Source organism: Pelobates fuscus, chromosome 11 (assembly GCF_036172605.1).
Source record: "Pelobates fuscus isolate aPelFus1 chromosome 11, aPelFus1.pri, whole genome shotgun sequence".
Classification (NCBI taxonomy): Eukaryota; Metazoa; Chordata; class Amphibia; order Anura; family Pelobatidae; genus Pelobates; species Pelobates fuscus.
Genome location: NC_086327.1, coordinates 52,675,416 through 52,691,749, shown reverse-complemented (window position 1 = coordinate 52,691,749; position 16,334 = coordinate 52,675,416). Strand labels below are relative to the sequence as shown.

Sequence of the window (16,334 nt, the reverse complement as noted above, 5' to 3'; positions counted from 1 at the left end):
CTGATTTAAGGGTCTGAATACATATGTCAATATGGTTTTCCAGTTTTTATCTGTTTAATATATTTGCAACGGTTTCAAGAATCTGCTTTTTTTTCATTGTCATTATGGGGTATTCAGTGTAGATTGATGTGAAATAAAATGTAAACAAGTATAGCTTGAGGCTGCAACATTACATTTTTTTTATAAATTCATTGTATATGTGGCTATGTGTATATTATATATGTTGCCACATTACCATGGCATTGTCAATGCCATATTGCTCTCGCGTTGCAGCCATGTTGCCTCTTTGTACAGACACACACAAATAAACACACATACACAGACACTAATACATGCATGCCAAGAGTATATGTTGCCATGATCATGTAGCAAAATATCCCGGAGTTCCCAGTTTCACATGCAAAAGAGCATAGACAAGCATCATATTTCAGACTTTATTGTACATTTCTGCAGATACCTTTAGCAATGGACACTTGGAACTGTGACAACTGTGATAGTTGTGGAAACATGATTTAATACGTTTCTGTGCCCAAGAAGTACCTCTCAAAGTTCAACTTTAGATATACAGGTGATGCATACCGGTAATTTTTGTATTTGCACAGTGGGCAATTTTAATGTACTAGGCCTCACCACATCTTTTTGGTACCTAGCTATATGGCTGAGAAATGTCAGTTACCAGCCAAGAACTGGAACTATGAGGAATTAGACCCACAAGATTTAAACTGCAATTCATGGCTGGCTATGGGTCACTGATCCTTTTGGATCATAGCACATGCTTTGGTTATTAAAGGGACACTATAGTCACCAGAGCAACTACAGCTTAATGTAATTGTTCTGGTGAGTATAATCATTGCCTTCAGGCATTTTCATGTAAACACTGCCTTTTCAGTGAAAAGGCAGTGTTTACATTGCCCCTAGGTACACCTCCAAGTGGCCACTCCTTAGATGGAGGGGCTTCCTGGCCCAGGGCTGAACAGTAAGCAGCCCTGCCGTTCAGCGTCCCCACGCTCTGCATGGGGACACTGAATTTTCCTCATAGAGATGCATTGATTCAATGCATCTCTATGATGAGGTCCTGATTGGCCAAAATGGCATTTGGGCCCACCCCCATGCCAATTTCCTTATGGAAAGCATTGGATTGGCTTAAAATCAGCCATTTCGATGATGTTACAAAGGGGGCAGAGCCAGCACCTGCGGACCCTCGCGGCGTGGGAAATAAGGTGAGTTTTAAACCTAAATGGTGCGTTAAACACTATAGGGTCAGGAATACATGTTTGTGTTCCTGACCCTATAGTGATCCTTTAAAAAAAAAACAAAAAAAACTGTGTTTAAAACAGTATCTATTGGTCACTAGTATTTTTTTTCTAATCCCCATTTTTAATTATAAAGTGCTGTAAAATAAGAATAAACTTGCTGGGAATCCAGCACTGGGTGAGGTTCTTCCATTCCTTGTCCGTCATCACACTGCATTAATTCTTCCCTCTCCAACGTCCAATCAAACAATTCTCATAGAGAAGCATTGGAGATTGGACCAATCTCCAGGCTCACTGCGCATGTGAGTGCTTTGAGCTGAAGAGGGGAGAGAGCGAATGTGTGTTGGAAGTGGACAAAGAGAGGGCATTAATAAAATGCATGGAGCTGGAGGGCAGGGAGGGGGCCTATAGACATGCCCTTGCTGGTAAGCTCCCAGTGCTGCCTGAAAGAGTAGAAGCTGATTACGTCTGTTGACAGACACGAAATAACGACACCGAATTTTTGCACAGAATTAACATTAGTGCTCGCCTGCTTAAGTCATGTGTGACGGGTATGCAACTAACTAATGGCAGAAAAGTGCCTATTTCTTTGTATGTGAAGCGTTTCAAGCACTAATGCTGCACATACAGACTCCTTGCACGGTGAACATTTTTAAAAAAAGAAGTGGTCATGGAGGCTGGCATGACCCTTTAATACCCACTGAAAACATGATAAAGGCTCTCAGCAAGTGTCAAGGAAAATGGAAATAAATTAAAACATAAACTTTAAATTTTGTATTAATTAAGGGAAGGAACATACAAATGTATAACATGAGTCAAAAAAAAAAACTGAGAAATACTGTACCCTAATCTGTCATATACAGGTTTACTTTAATTTTAATCTATATTCACAATCTGTGTCTGGGCCCACTAAAATAAACTTTTGCACATTACTTAATGACTGGTGGCTTAGTATCCTATATCTAAGACAGACCATGCACATTCATCCCCTAATCACAATGGTTAAAGTAATTTGAAAGAAAGGTAAACAAACCCTGGGACAGAACATATTTGTATGTATGCTAACATCGTTATTCACAAATGTGAGTGTTGGAAATTCAAAGTACATTTCAGGCCAAAAAGCTGAACCGAAAACTGATTTGGAGATTTTGTTCTGTTCAAGTATTATGACGAAAAACAGGGGTGCCCAAAAGATAAATCTGCAGATGTTTTAGAACTACAACTCCCATGATGCTTTGCATGGTTTTAAAATGACAAGGCATCATGGACGTTATCATTTTAAACCATCTGGAGATCTACAGTTTGGGCACACTTGGCCTAAAATGTGAAATTTACTCTAAATTCACTTTAGTGAAAAGCTCACACAGACTCATTTGATGCATCTGAACTCGGGGGAACAAAGTTGACAGATATGTTTATATATGTCTTTTGCAATAATGTTTAATCTATTCTATGGTATCACATAGTGTTTGAGGAACATACGATAACAGTGATGTCACTATAAAACATACTAACACTCCTCCTTGTTACTCTATGCTACTTCTCAGGCATCTCACATTGTTTACTAGTGTAACCTATGAATGGCCCCTTTCCCTCCTGGGATATGACGCTTACTGCTTTGAGAAATATGCCTGTAATAAATACTTCTGGATTTTATTGCAGGCAGCTATGACAATGAAGGGGTTAAAAAAAATCATTCTCTATCTCGGCTTTAGTCTTCAGAAGAATTGCAATTTCAAAACAGTATTTGTTAATCATGTAAAAACTTGTAGTGACTAAGCTCATTATATTAAAGTGTTGGCATGTTTAACATTGAGCAAATATATAAAATATATTTTTATTAAATTTAAGAGGTTACAGTTTTTTTTTCTAAGATACTGTAAACAAATGAATGTATAGTTGACTAATATTTTACTAGAGTAAAATATATCTCCTATACTACAGTGTGCTGATATACATACATATATATATATATATATATATATATATATTTATATATATATATATATTATGTGTGTTAGTCCACCCATTGTACAGCGCTACGGAATTTGCTGGCGCTATATAAATAATAAAATAATTATATATATATATATATATATATATATATATATATATATATATATATATATATCACTTAGGCAGCAGAGAAGCAAACACACAGTAATGTTTAAACTTTAAAAAAAACTTAGGGTCACAGTTCAAAACAAGAATTAAAACACATGCTACCACTTACAAGAAAGGGGGGAAAAAACTCTTTAATCATTCACAAATGTTGTGTGCATGTGATTTCTCAAGCACATCATTTTCAACTTTCTGTGATACTGTATATATATACATAAACAAAGAAAAAAAAATGAAATTATATATATATATATATATATATATATATATATACATACATACTTTTTTTCCCTTCTCTATCTAGTCTTCCATCTCAGGAAGAGTTGGTCTTGGACGCTGCTGATTCTTCTATCCCATCCCCCTATATTTCACCTCCCTGGCTTGCAGCTCTTCAAGAGTTAAAAGTGATTGAAGGCTCTTTGAAGATGGGATGAAAGGAATAGCTGCTGGAGACTGTTTGCTCTGATTGGTCCGGCAGTCTTCAAAGGACTCCTTTTCTTAACCAGAGGGGGGAGTCTGGCTTTAAGAAAGGAATTCAGAAATCACAGGTCCTGACAGATTGCTACTACACGGCGGCGTGGAACGTTCGCTCCAGAAAATCAACATCACGGACATTCTGTATCGAATCCAAACCGGCTCATCTACATTCGCCCAGGAAAACATCTGGATCGCTTTCTTAATTTTTAAATGCGTTGGTAACCTCTGCCGTGGAAAGGAGGCTTTACATCACGTCAAGGACTCAGCCTTCAGTGATCTCCACTGATGTTTCATTAAAGCCATAACACCCCTTTGTTCTTTTGGCTTTGTCCCCAGGGGGAGTGAAAAAGGGCTTTTTGGTTTTGATTAAAAAAAAAAAAAAAAAAAAAAAGTTCAGAGAGAGAGAGGAGGGAGAGGGAGAAATCCTTCCAGTTCTAACTCAGTCAAGGAAGGTGTGAGCTTTTTTTCCTCCTCTTTCTCCTGTTTTTTTTCCTACCCCTCTCTTGCTTTGGATCATGGGTTTTGTGAAACTTGGATTATTTTAACGTTTGCAGCCATGAGAGAGCCTGCCTGGCAATCTGGATTACTGGCCTTCTGATTCACGAACTACGGAAACCGAGATTAGGAGACGATCCGGGAACATTTAACATAAATAGATACATAAACAAGGTAAGTGTGCGAACATAGTTGCAAACTTTTTTTTTTTTCCCTTCATGAGCTGCTGCTTCTTCTGATCTGTACGTGCACAAGGGAACATAACACGCACTGGCCCTTTAATGTGCCTTGCAAATGGATTCCAAATGCTCGAAAACAATTAAATGCCCCCTCTAGCCGCCCCCTATTAGCTTGCATCTGATCCTGCGGGAAGTTGGGAGATTTTGCCTAGAAGTGGATCTAGTTTATTCCGCATTGCTTGCAAAAGCTCATGCTTCTATTTAGAATATTATCTAATGTGTTGTTGTATTATTATTATTATTATTACTATTAATGTTTTCAAGGGGCGGGGGGACTAAAAAGGCTATCGTGATTTTTTTAAAATCTCTTGCATCGTGGCATACAATACCCTTTTGATGTCTGATTTCAAATATAATTCTTATTTTTAAACACTTTACTCTCTGAAAATCGGGGTTATGCTGACCCAGACCCCATTTGGAACCTTATAGAACTGTAGACATCTTGTAATCTGTGAGGTAAATCCAGTGGTATATGATAGTTGATGTTTGTGATGATTATTAATGTATTATAGGGGGAGAGTTATAACTCTGTTTCCCTTGACATGATTTGTGCTTTTAGTTTTAATAAGCAATAAGGAACGCATCTGATCAATAAATTAAAAATGTCATGTATATGATCACAAGGTGAGCTTAGCATGTTTGCAGACCATTGTTATTGTGAGGATTTAAAGTACAACCTGTCCTGTACACAAAATAACATTGTATCTGCTTGTTTGGAGTTGTGACATTCTGTTGACTACTGTTTGAATTCATTCATGGTAGTGACTCTTGCAGCTTCCTCAGAGTACTTTACTTTTTTAAAAGTCATATTAACAATTTTTGTTTACACAGAGTAGACAGACAATATAATGAAAAGTTGATTTAGCTAATCAACAAACCTGTTTACTGTTTGTTAAAACATGTCATATAAAGTGTCCCCCCCCCCCCCCAATCTATCTTTTATTGAATTTACACTGTTTCCCAATAGACATATTGTACTTGGGGTCACAGGTGATGATCTCATTGTCTTAGGTTACTAGGAAGGATGAAGTGATTACCCAAAGCATGTGTAATCTACATCACAAGTAAGGGGTCTTGTTTTAGTTAAGGGGCACTATGGGCCTCAGGTCTGGTATTTCATCAGAATCCATGGGATCATTGTACAGTGCTTTATCCACAAATATCTGTGAACTTATACCTATAAAACTGTTTCTAACATCTGGATATATTAGACACATTTGCTGGTATGTGGATGAAGAAAGAGACTTTGGCCCACCTGTTGTGAATAATTTTCTTGAAAAACTCTACAGGGCGACAGGGTATATGGAGTAAGTCATGTTTAAAAGAAGGAAAATGGTTCCCAGATGGCCATTTACTTGTAATAGAAGCGGGTAGTTCCGGAGGAGAAGTTGTGCAGCATTCTTAAGTGGATACTTCTTCCAAAGCCTGCTTAACCCTTCTAGAGACAGAGGAAAGAGCAGCACTGTAGTCCTGCAATTGAAAGGGTTAACGAGTTCCGCTAACTAATGACAGGCCATGTCCTCCTTGGTTATGCAGAACATTTCTTCAGTTGAATGTGTACTTCATTCATGTTACAGTATTTCCCAATTTGAGCACAATTTAAGAGGAAAAGTAACTTAAAGGAAACCTGTATACCACATGATAACTATTCTCAGCAGCTCATCCATTACATGAGGTAACATTCCACCATGACAGACCTACTGTAATTCATTCTGTTTGCTTCTTGCAGTAGCGTAACTGCGTTCTCCAATCTGAACCTTGGGTTAGTGATGATTTTTTGAGGGTTTTTTATTTTAATTCTATTTTTAGTATTTCATGAATTTTGGATTTCAAAGTATTGTGCCTTTTAAACAACCATCATGGATCTCCAATGTAGTGTTGCTTTGGTTAGTGTATCACATAATGAATGATCAATATCATAACTTTTTTGTCTTGTCATTGCAGCTCAGGTCAATTTTCAAGATTCCTTGCAGCCATGAGTTCTGCTGGGGTACTGACCTGCATCCCAGACTCTGGAAGAATCTTCAGGGAGACTTCTTTGCGTCCACCAGTGCCAGGCCAAGAGACCAAAAACTACAAGGTAAGTGCTCTTGATCTGTTACAATTGATGCTTCATACACTCGTGAATACACAGTTGTGTTTTGTGTAAGCATTCAGTTTGTGGTGTTCTTTTTATGCTTAGAGTTGTATTTTACTATGGCATATAAAGGATTACTTAATAATCATACTCCCGTCTTCTGTTATCATCTTTGGAGAGCACAAGTGTCTGGTAAACTGCTCTCATGAAGCTTAATAGCCATACTTTTCTGAAAAAGAACAAAAGTTCAACAACTTTAAAGTATGATCAGCCAAATAAATAAAAATCTCAGTTTAACCTGTGTTTCAAAACCTTTACAGAAGAAATTGTTAAATTACATTTGAAAGATTTGTTGATGTTTCATTGTACATTACTGGGCCACATCATTCAACTTCTATCCCAGAATCTCTATTATAGAAACTTTTTTTTTTTTATATTTTATGACATAACCATTTCTCATGGCATACCTAACTAATGATTTTATTTTACTTTTAAGACTGAGAAATTCAACATGGATCTTCAGCATTTGGAACAACCACTAAGACCTAAGGAAGAAATTTTGCGGGAAGCAGAAGGTTGTGTTGCTCACGATACACGTTTCTCCCGATGGGGTAGATCTCTTAATCTACTGCTTGATGACCAGGATGGTGCAACTCTTTTTCGCATGTATTTGGAAGGGGAAGGGCTAGTGGATCTTTTAAGTTTCTGGTTTGCTTGCAATGGTTTTAGAGCCATGGACCCTGCAGAACCCAAGACCTCAAAGACTGCCAAAGCCATATACCGTTGGTATGTACAAAATAGTCAGGCTGTTTCAAGCCGTCTAAAACCAGCTACACGGGCCCATGTGAAGGACTGTGTGAAGAATCAGCTTCTGAATAGGACTGTATTTGACCAGGCCCAGCAGGAGATTCAGAAGGCAATGGAGCAGGAAGCCTTTCCTTCTTTTCTGCAGTCTGATATATGCAAGGAATATGTTCATGTTGAAGACAGTCCCACCCCAGAATCACCTGGACCTGGACTGCCTACGTTGACTGAAGATGAGGAATTTCGTGGGTTACATCATGGTTCTGCTGGCTTAGGATCTATGGCTAAAATAAACCGTGCCTTTACACGTATGCCTCCTAGAAACCAAAGGTGAGAAGTTAAAAGATCATTAACTTTCTTTGGTTTGATTCCTTTCATTTTGTCACTTTTATAGTTGGTTTTATGCCTATGTGTTCATTACGGTCAATGTTTTATTTTACAAAGAGTTAAAAACTGTTTATTTTTCCATAAAGTATGCTGTATGTTATTTATCCTAGTCATTTTTCTTTCTTTCTTTTTCTTTGTTTCTATTTTCCCCCCTCCTTGTGCTAAAGGTTAACTTAGCTGTTATTCCTTTCCCTGAGCTCACATATCTTTGATGTGAACAAAATCTTTCCCTGCTCCAGAGATCAAAGAATAACCTCCATAAAGCAGGACTGCTTTTTTTTCTCTCTCTCTCCACACTTCCCCCTCCCTCCCAAGATGCCTTGCTGTTTCAAAGCCTTCTTATCTTATAATGACTGTTTATTGCATTTCTTCTTTTTCTTTTATGGCTTATGTTGGATTAGATAGTAAAACTGGTAAGATGGTTAAAAAAGATATTTCAATTTACTTAATGCTGTCAAAATTCCATCTCCTTTACCTAGAATAAAATGAACATTTTACTATTGTCTTACTACACCTTTTTATATTGTAATGGAAAAAAACATTACTGAATAGTGTTGTCTAATGCACATAAACAAAGCTTCAAAGAAAGTCAAGAGAAAAAAAAGTAAAGCTTTATATTGAGTCATTAATACCAATACTGTAAACCAAACCCAACTTTGTAGGGTTGAAATGGGAATAAAGTTGAATCTGACCCATTTTCTACTTACCGGTAATCTGAATATGCAGAAACCCCCCCCCCCCCCCCCACACACTTTTTTCTTATATTCATACTTTCATCTCTCTCATTAAGTGAGTTAGGGTATGTATCCCTGTAATGATTACAATAAATATTTCAAACTTATTAAGTGGTGTATCAATTTTACAGGTTCCACACAAGGAAAAATGAAGCCACCTACCAGTACTTTGCTCCGGCAGCCAGTATCAATGATAGTGAAATCTCAAGTGATGCACTGACCGAGGACAGTATGTCCATCACAGATGGTAGTGTGTAAGTAGAAAGCAAAATATAGCTTTACATACCAGAAAAGAAAATACATTTGCAACATTAGTGTCATTTTCATAACTTTTTCTTTTAGGCACAGATACATTTTCTCTTCTATCGCTATGTCTGTAGTGTTAAGATCATCTCCCAGCATGCACCTGGCCTCCTTTTATTGATTGGATCTTCATTTTTTTTTTCTGTCCACCATATAATAACACCAATGTGTTTAACCAGGAAAGGTTTCCAAGTACGTCCTGGGGATGTTTTGCCCAACATCTATATCTTCTATATCATGTGTCTAAGTGGGGGAAATGTGTGTAGACCAGTTACCTTAAGAAAATGTCATAACAGACCTTTTGATTGGCTTCCAGTTAATATAACAACTCTTCTATTGGCATGTCAACTTTGATCCAAATATACATTTTTGGAATAGCCACAAGTATCCTGTTAATGTATGTAAAAACTGTGTATGCTCATACTACAAAATTACTACTCCTGGAAGGCCATGAATATAGTATTTATAGATCAAGTGAAAATGTCTGTCATACTTTTTGGAGAAATGACCATTCCACGTGTTTGGACATGTTGAGACATCTTTGGCAGGTGGTCTTGCAGGCCTCAATTCTTTCAACAAGTTGACTGCTAGGGGCTACAGGTCAAGAAACACGTGGCCCCTTGCCTTTTCTCTTCCTATTGTTGGAGACAATGAATGGAATTTACTGCTCACTTTGATGAAGTTGCCAAGTGCATGGTTTCCAAAAGAGATGGTGTTGATGTTTTTGCTTCTCTTAGAGCTCTACAATAGACAGAATATATTTGTTACCAATTATTAAACGTGCTAAGCACTAAATAATATAAGCATTTTGAATGATTAAATCATTTGTCAGAATATACATTTTAGCAGGTTAATTGTTAAAAGTTGCAAAACCTCAAAAGAAAAAGTCTTTCTGTGCATTTTTTTAAACATGTTGGTCATAATGTCCCATATTTTTATTTTAGAAAAAGCATTCTCCTGATATTAATGATTAGTTGATTGGTTTATCTTTTTACAGAGATGGAATTCCCCCATGTCGCTCCAAAAAGCAACGTGAAATCCATAGAAGCGTCAGTGCCAATGGACAAGTACATCTGCCTTTTGTGCCTGTAAGTTTAGCACAGATAAAGTAAAGTGACCATTTGAAGTTGTTTCTAATAGTGTTTTTGTTGCAATTTTCCTTGGGCAAATACTTTCTGGCTTTATTTACATGACTTTGTTCATGGCTCTTCCCTCAGCCATTTAGGGAAGCTTGATAAGCACACACATTCAAATTCTATTCATATATGCACATATTCAGAGCACTGACTCCTAAACAGTCTGTTAAAATGCCTTGAATAGCATTTACCACTAGGCAACTCCCTAAGTTACAATGGTTATTGGTCACAACTGCAAGTTCCAACCAATGGCTGATTGGGAAGTTAGAATTTTTATGCCCAATTAGCTCATATTCAGTCCCAATGTTCTGATTCATTGTGGCAAACTATTAAATCAAACTATTATAAGTGGCAGATGGCCTTTTTATTAGGTGCCGATTACACCTTGTTTCACCGAAAATCCCTGGACCCAGTCATGAGGAAGCCTAGAAAATCTCCCGTTGCCTGTGTAAATAATGAGAACACTTTCTCTTGTCAAAACCATTTTACCACAAGGTACTAAGGCATCTCCACCTACCTAAAATGTATTCTGGTGGAGGGGTTTTAAAAGAAAGGAATACTGCCACATAAGTGGTTTATGCAGACGGGGGTAACATTTTTATTAGCTATTGCATTATGGTAATTGGTGAAATATGGGTCATGGGGTATGATATTTGGTAAGTGAGAGGTAAATTATATTAATTGGGGCATAAAATACTGAAATTGAGGGACAAATGATGGCATTGGAATGGATTTTGGTGAGAATTAATGTGACATGGGATGTGACTTATCTTTAAAGGCATGAAATAAGCCATGAATCATGACAGTAAATGGGTAAATGAATGGCAAATAAGGTCATGAAATTAGGCCTATAAAAATTAAATATAAAAAAACTAACTTTTCTTAAATGTACTATATAAGCACTTACAATTGTAAACCTCTGCATAGATGTGTATGTTTGTGTGTGTGTGTGTGTGTGTTTACATATATGTTGAATATATAATATTGATTGTGGCATATATAACATATATTCTTATATGTAGAAAAATGTCTGAAACACCTAATTTATTTGTAATCCATTCAAATATATGTATATACACTTGCAGACAGAGCTTTCTTAACAATGTAAGAAATACTCTTGTCCTTATGGCTGCCACAAATGAGTAAACAGAAATGCCTCTGCTTACTAAGAGAGCAGGTACAAATAGATATTTCAACACCTGAACAAAAGGCTTTCATTTTCAGTTCCTGTCTTGTTCTTAGGGACTTTGAAACTGAAACCTGTGAACAAAGTGTTTTTTATTTAAATTTCTATTCTTGATGTTCCCCACAGAGAACATTACGCCCACCAGCAGAAATGATGCCTGCCAACCCAGCAGAGTTTGCTGCCAAACTGACAATAGCGTTGGAAAAGGTTAAAAAGCAAAGGGATGCCGAAGAAAGATTGGAAGAAAAACTGCAGAGGTTGAAAGAGGTAAGTTAATGATTTGAGAAATACCAAAGATGGTGATAAAAGCATCTTAGAAAAAATTTAAGAATATAACACTGGTATGCACCTGGCAGTGTGACCAGCTGACAAGTTGAGGCATGTAAAATTCATAAAGCTACTGGAATAGCTTTTGGCAAAGTTCTGCCCTTAAGAAACAAGAGTAGCTTCAATTATTTTGTAATCTACAGTTAAAGTCTTGTTTATGATACTGTAAAAAAGTTGTAATGCTTTGAATGTGTTTGCTTTATTTTAAACAAATCATGTTCATTATTTCAACACATTTAAACTTTGTATTATTACCCAAATGATGTATCTTCTTATAGCATAACTGTTTAATTGTGCTAAAAGAATTAAAAAAAAAAAAAAATATATATATATATATATATACACATGAAAAAATTAGCTTTTTATTTTTATGAATTACACATTTTAGTGTTAACTTAAACTGATGTAAAAATATACAGTGATTTATTTTTTATTTTTTTTGAAAAACAAAAATATAAAGTCAAACTTCATGTATCTTACTTAACAGGAAGAAGAAAAGGTGGAATATGATTTGCCTGCTACCAGCCATGAGACATTTACTACTTCTGCTGATGATGATCCACAGTCAATCCTTGATGACCATGTATCTAGGGTTTTGAAGACCCCAGCAAACCTGTCACCAAGAACACAGTCCCCTTTCACTCAAAGAAAAGCCAAGGGTCAAGCACCAATTGTCAAATGTCAGGCTTCCAGTCATTTGCGCCTGAAAGCTCCTCATGGAACAGAGGCAAATGTCCCAGTATCTACTGAGCATAAGAGCTCTGTGAGGTATGTATTCCCAAGAGGTTGCTGAAGACTTGTTTTATTTAAACAATTAACACAGATTTAATTTCTCCTACATTTTTTTTACCTTACCTGAGTATTTTTTTTTATTTTTTTTTTAGTTCTCAAGGCACAAGAAGCTGTAGAAAAACAGATGGATGTGCGCAGTCTCATCGAATAGATGAAGGAGGGTCTTCTGCTTCGTTGACCACTCCTCTTTCACCAGAGCAAGAAGTAGAAAGAACACATAGTGTCTTACAATGGGTTCTTGAAAGCGCAAAGATGATGAAAAAGCACCATCGTGATACTAGCACAGTGTAAGTTTAATAAATAAATGTCTCTGGAGAGACTTATGAGTATCTGGTTTAAGAATACCACTTTCCTACAGTCCTTGCACAAATTTTTTTTATTTTTTTTGCTATCCCTAAATATTTCTAAAAATTTAAATATAGGGAAAATGAGAATATATTCACTATTAAGGATTTAATTAAGTAGAGTGTATGTACATTTTTGGGCATTCAATATGTGAATAATGTTCTGCTATCCTTGTATAGAAAGCAGCCTCTCTAAAAGAATATAACATTCTGATTGCCATTTTTATATGTTTTTGTTAGTGTCAGCCACTGCTCTGAAACAAAGAAGACAAATCACAGAACATCATCCCAACCAGCACACCTATTCCTGCAGGACACATCCATGCCCCCGCTTAATGCACCCAATACCCTGGATCAACTAGAAGAAGCTAGGAGGCGTCTTGTAGAAGACAAACGAGCACCAAAACTTCACAAAGCCAGGTATTTAATGTGATATATGTTTGCTTGTATTTGTGATCAACATTGATGTGTTCTTAACCTACAGTAAATTAGTTGAGTGCTCTATATGTGCTTGCTTGTTGCAAAAGTAAGTATAGGTTTAGGAGCATAGATTTTTGTCCTGTTTTTGGGATGAAGCATTACAGTGATATACAGTAGCACAGCCAAATTTCATCCTAAATTCCAAGATTTAGGGCTGTATTTTTCGGAACCTTGGGTTTTTGTCTTCTATTGTGCAGAGGGCAACAGTTATATGTTTGCATATTTATGTGCATAAGATAAATGATGTAGAAAGCATTGTAGAAGCTTAGCAGGAAGTGTACTACTTCTGTCTAAATCTTTTGATGTTTGATGAAGCTAAAAGCACTGGATCCCCGGTTTTGGATTAAAGATGGCATTGCAATACAGTAGACATGTGTACAAAAAAAAATCCCCAAAAAATCATTCCGCTGAATCAGTTTGTCTGAAAAACATTTTGGTTTGGTCGATTTCAGGATTCGTCCATGTGGTGTTTTGATTTAGACAAATTTTGGCCAGGTGATTCTTTCATGGAAAATAATTAAGATGAACCAAAATGACGTCAACATTTGCCAATCATAATGATTTATTTATTGGCACTATGGATGGTACTCCGAATCACGAAACCAACAAAGCTGCTCATTCATTGTCCTTTTCATTTGTTTCGTGATTAATTCATATGGCGATTCGGATGGCCCACTGATCGCTCAAAATTTGGACAAATTACAATTCATTTGAAACCAAATACATAAGTCTAACATAAAGTCACATGATAAATTCTTATCACTGAAATGTATTTTTTTTTTTTAATTGGTTGCATTATTTTAGCCTTTGCGGCTTGTATTTAGTTTTTTTTTTGTTTGTTTTTTTTTTACATTATTGCTAATGTTTAATACATAATTTTTACATTTTAGGTCTGCACCATTCACAGCTACTAAAGAAAAGGGCAAAGGTGGGGAAAGCATTCCATCATCTGGATTTTCCACTCTTAAGCTTTCCGAAGAGTGAGTATTTTCTCCTAACTACTGTCTCCATACTTGTCTCTGCTGCCACATTACCAAAGCATTTCATGTAGATGCTTTGGATGTTGGCTTGTGCGTTCAACATATTGGAGTAAAATTGTCATTATCCTTTAATAATCTTTATGATTCACAATGATGCTAGTGGTCAAACAATCTTAAATATTGCATTTTATTGAGAGAGGCCATATTATAAGCAGTTTTGCTATGTAAAATACAACTATAGTTGTAACTGTTTTGAATATTTTAGCCAAGGCCTGATGAAGTGAGCTCTGCAATATGCATTCAGTTGGAGCTTTTTAATGGAGAAAGACTAAATAAAAGGTTTAAAAATACACTGGTAAAGCTGATAGTGTTTTCTTCAATTAATGTATAGGCAAAGGTCCACCTTTTATTTGTCCTCAAAGAAAAAATGGGAAAAAAAGTCACTAATCTTCAGGATGGCATTAAGTTCCATTATAAAGTCTATGAAGCTGTTTGGCTCTTTCATATTATAATATAGATTTGTGTGTATTTATTGTAAGGTAATCTTTACTGAACCATTTTATCTTCCTTACAGGCAAAAGTCTACAAAGAAACTTAGTGGTGATAGTCAAGGGCAAGGCGGTCTAGCTATAGTCTATTACTTCTGTGGCGAAAGGATTCCTTACATGATCCGAACAAAAGAGCCGAGCTTGACTTTGCAGGAGTTCAAAGAGTTGTTGAGTAAGAAAGGAAGTTACAAGTAAGTATATTGAGGGATGAAACCAGTTTAGAATGTATTCTGCTAAAATTTTAGTTTTTTTAAGAGAAAGTGTTAATATTTATTTTCTCTTCCTAGATATTACTTTAAAAAGGAGAGCCAAGAATTTGAATGCAATGCTGTTTTCCAAGAGGTCTCTGAGGAAGGTGCTATACTACCATTGTTTGAAGAAAAGATCATCTGCAAAGTGGAAAGAGCATGTTAAAATGAAATGGATATTTTCTACAAGTGAGATGAAAGTTTATCGCTGCTATTTAAAGAAGTCACTTTGTGATTATGGACAATGCAGAAAAAAAAATTCTGTAAGGGTTCTCGAAGAATGTGGATGAAGCGAAAAAGAATGTCAAAGCAAAAGGGAGGAAGCTAGAAAATAATAAAATGTCCTCCAATGTCACTTCCAGCATAAAACGTTCTAATGCAGAAAGAGATGAACGACATGATAAATGTGAGGAAGGAGAGCAGTGAATTTTGAGAGTAAAACTTGCGACTAGGATGCTTCAACAATGGCTTTGAATACAATGGGATACAGAAGATTTGCCTTGAAAGTGGTTTGCTGGAATTGGTTTGGAAGTTTATAAAAATGAGTGTTGAACAGGTTTTATGTGATGCAAGTCTACCACAGCCACTAATGTGTATCATGGTACATAAAACATGCTTTATTTTGTGTATTTATAAAATCATTGGTTAAAGAATTTTTATGGACATGTGAAATATTTCCATGCAAGATGGGAGAACTGTCGTCTATATTAAAAATCACCACTATTTATATTATGCTTAAGAAGCTGAGAGAAAGATGCTTAGCTTACCATCTACAACCTTGTTATTTTTCTAAGTGTCCAGAATTTGCTTCTACTTTTAAATTTGTTGGAACCATGATGGACTTTTTGAGATTTGCCCAAATGTCCTTTGGACTTTCGAGTGTAAAAGTTGGACACTATTTCAAACCTAGAAAAGAAAGCTTTTCTATATATTTGTCATGGAATTCTTAACATAGAGAATTCTACAGAAGACATTTTCAACGCATGATGTCCTCTTAAAGAAAAAATAACCAAACTTGTTTCATTGGTTATCAAGCTATGCAAGAAATTGATCTATACCTATGCTGCTATCCAGACATTGCTGGTGGCATTCTTGTCTGTCTACTTTTGAAAGACAAGAATTCACAGCCATTTTTTATTTTATGTTAATATTACTGTCTGACATTTTGACAATTACTTTCTGTGTTTTTTATTTTTTTTGGTTTTTTTTTTTTGTAGATTTCTTCTCATCTGGTTCAGTTTATATATTCTGTGACATAGAGGTCCACTGAAGGGTTTACTTAGTAAATCAGAGGACTTGAAGTTTTCTTGTTCTGTTTTAAGAGCGGATTGCCTTTTTTTATGAAAAATCAAGAAGACCTTTTTGGATTCAGTCTCAGACAAAAAAGGCATAATAGAACCTCA

General features: G+C 36.0%; 1 protein-coding gene across 1 annotated transcript; it reads left to right on the top strand.

Annotated features, from left to right (window-relative positions):
• The first annotated feature begins 4,257 nt into the window (after window positions 1-4,257).
• Window positions 4,258-16,115, top strand: LOC134577150 (axin-related protein-like). The gene is made up of 12 exons (XM_063435820.1): window positions 4,258-4,520; window positions 6,530-6,665; window positions 7,159-7,796; window positions 8,719-8,841; window positions 9,888-9,978; window positions 11,339-11,479; window positions 12,027-12,307; window positions 12,424-12,618; window positions 12,916-13,095; window positions 14,046-14,135; window positions 14,710-14,874; window positions 14,971-16,115. Exons 2-12 carry the CDS (start codon window positions 6,561-6,563, stop codon window positions 15,095-15,097), a joined length of 2,136 nt encoding a protein of 711 aa, XP_063291890.1. The 5' UTR covers window positions 4,258-4,520; window positions 6,530-6,560; the 3' UTR covers window positions 15,098-16,115.
• The last annotated feature ends 219 nt before the right edge of the window (window positions 16,116-16,334 follow it).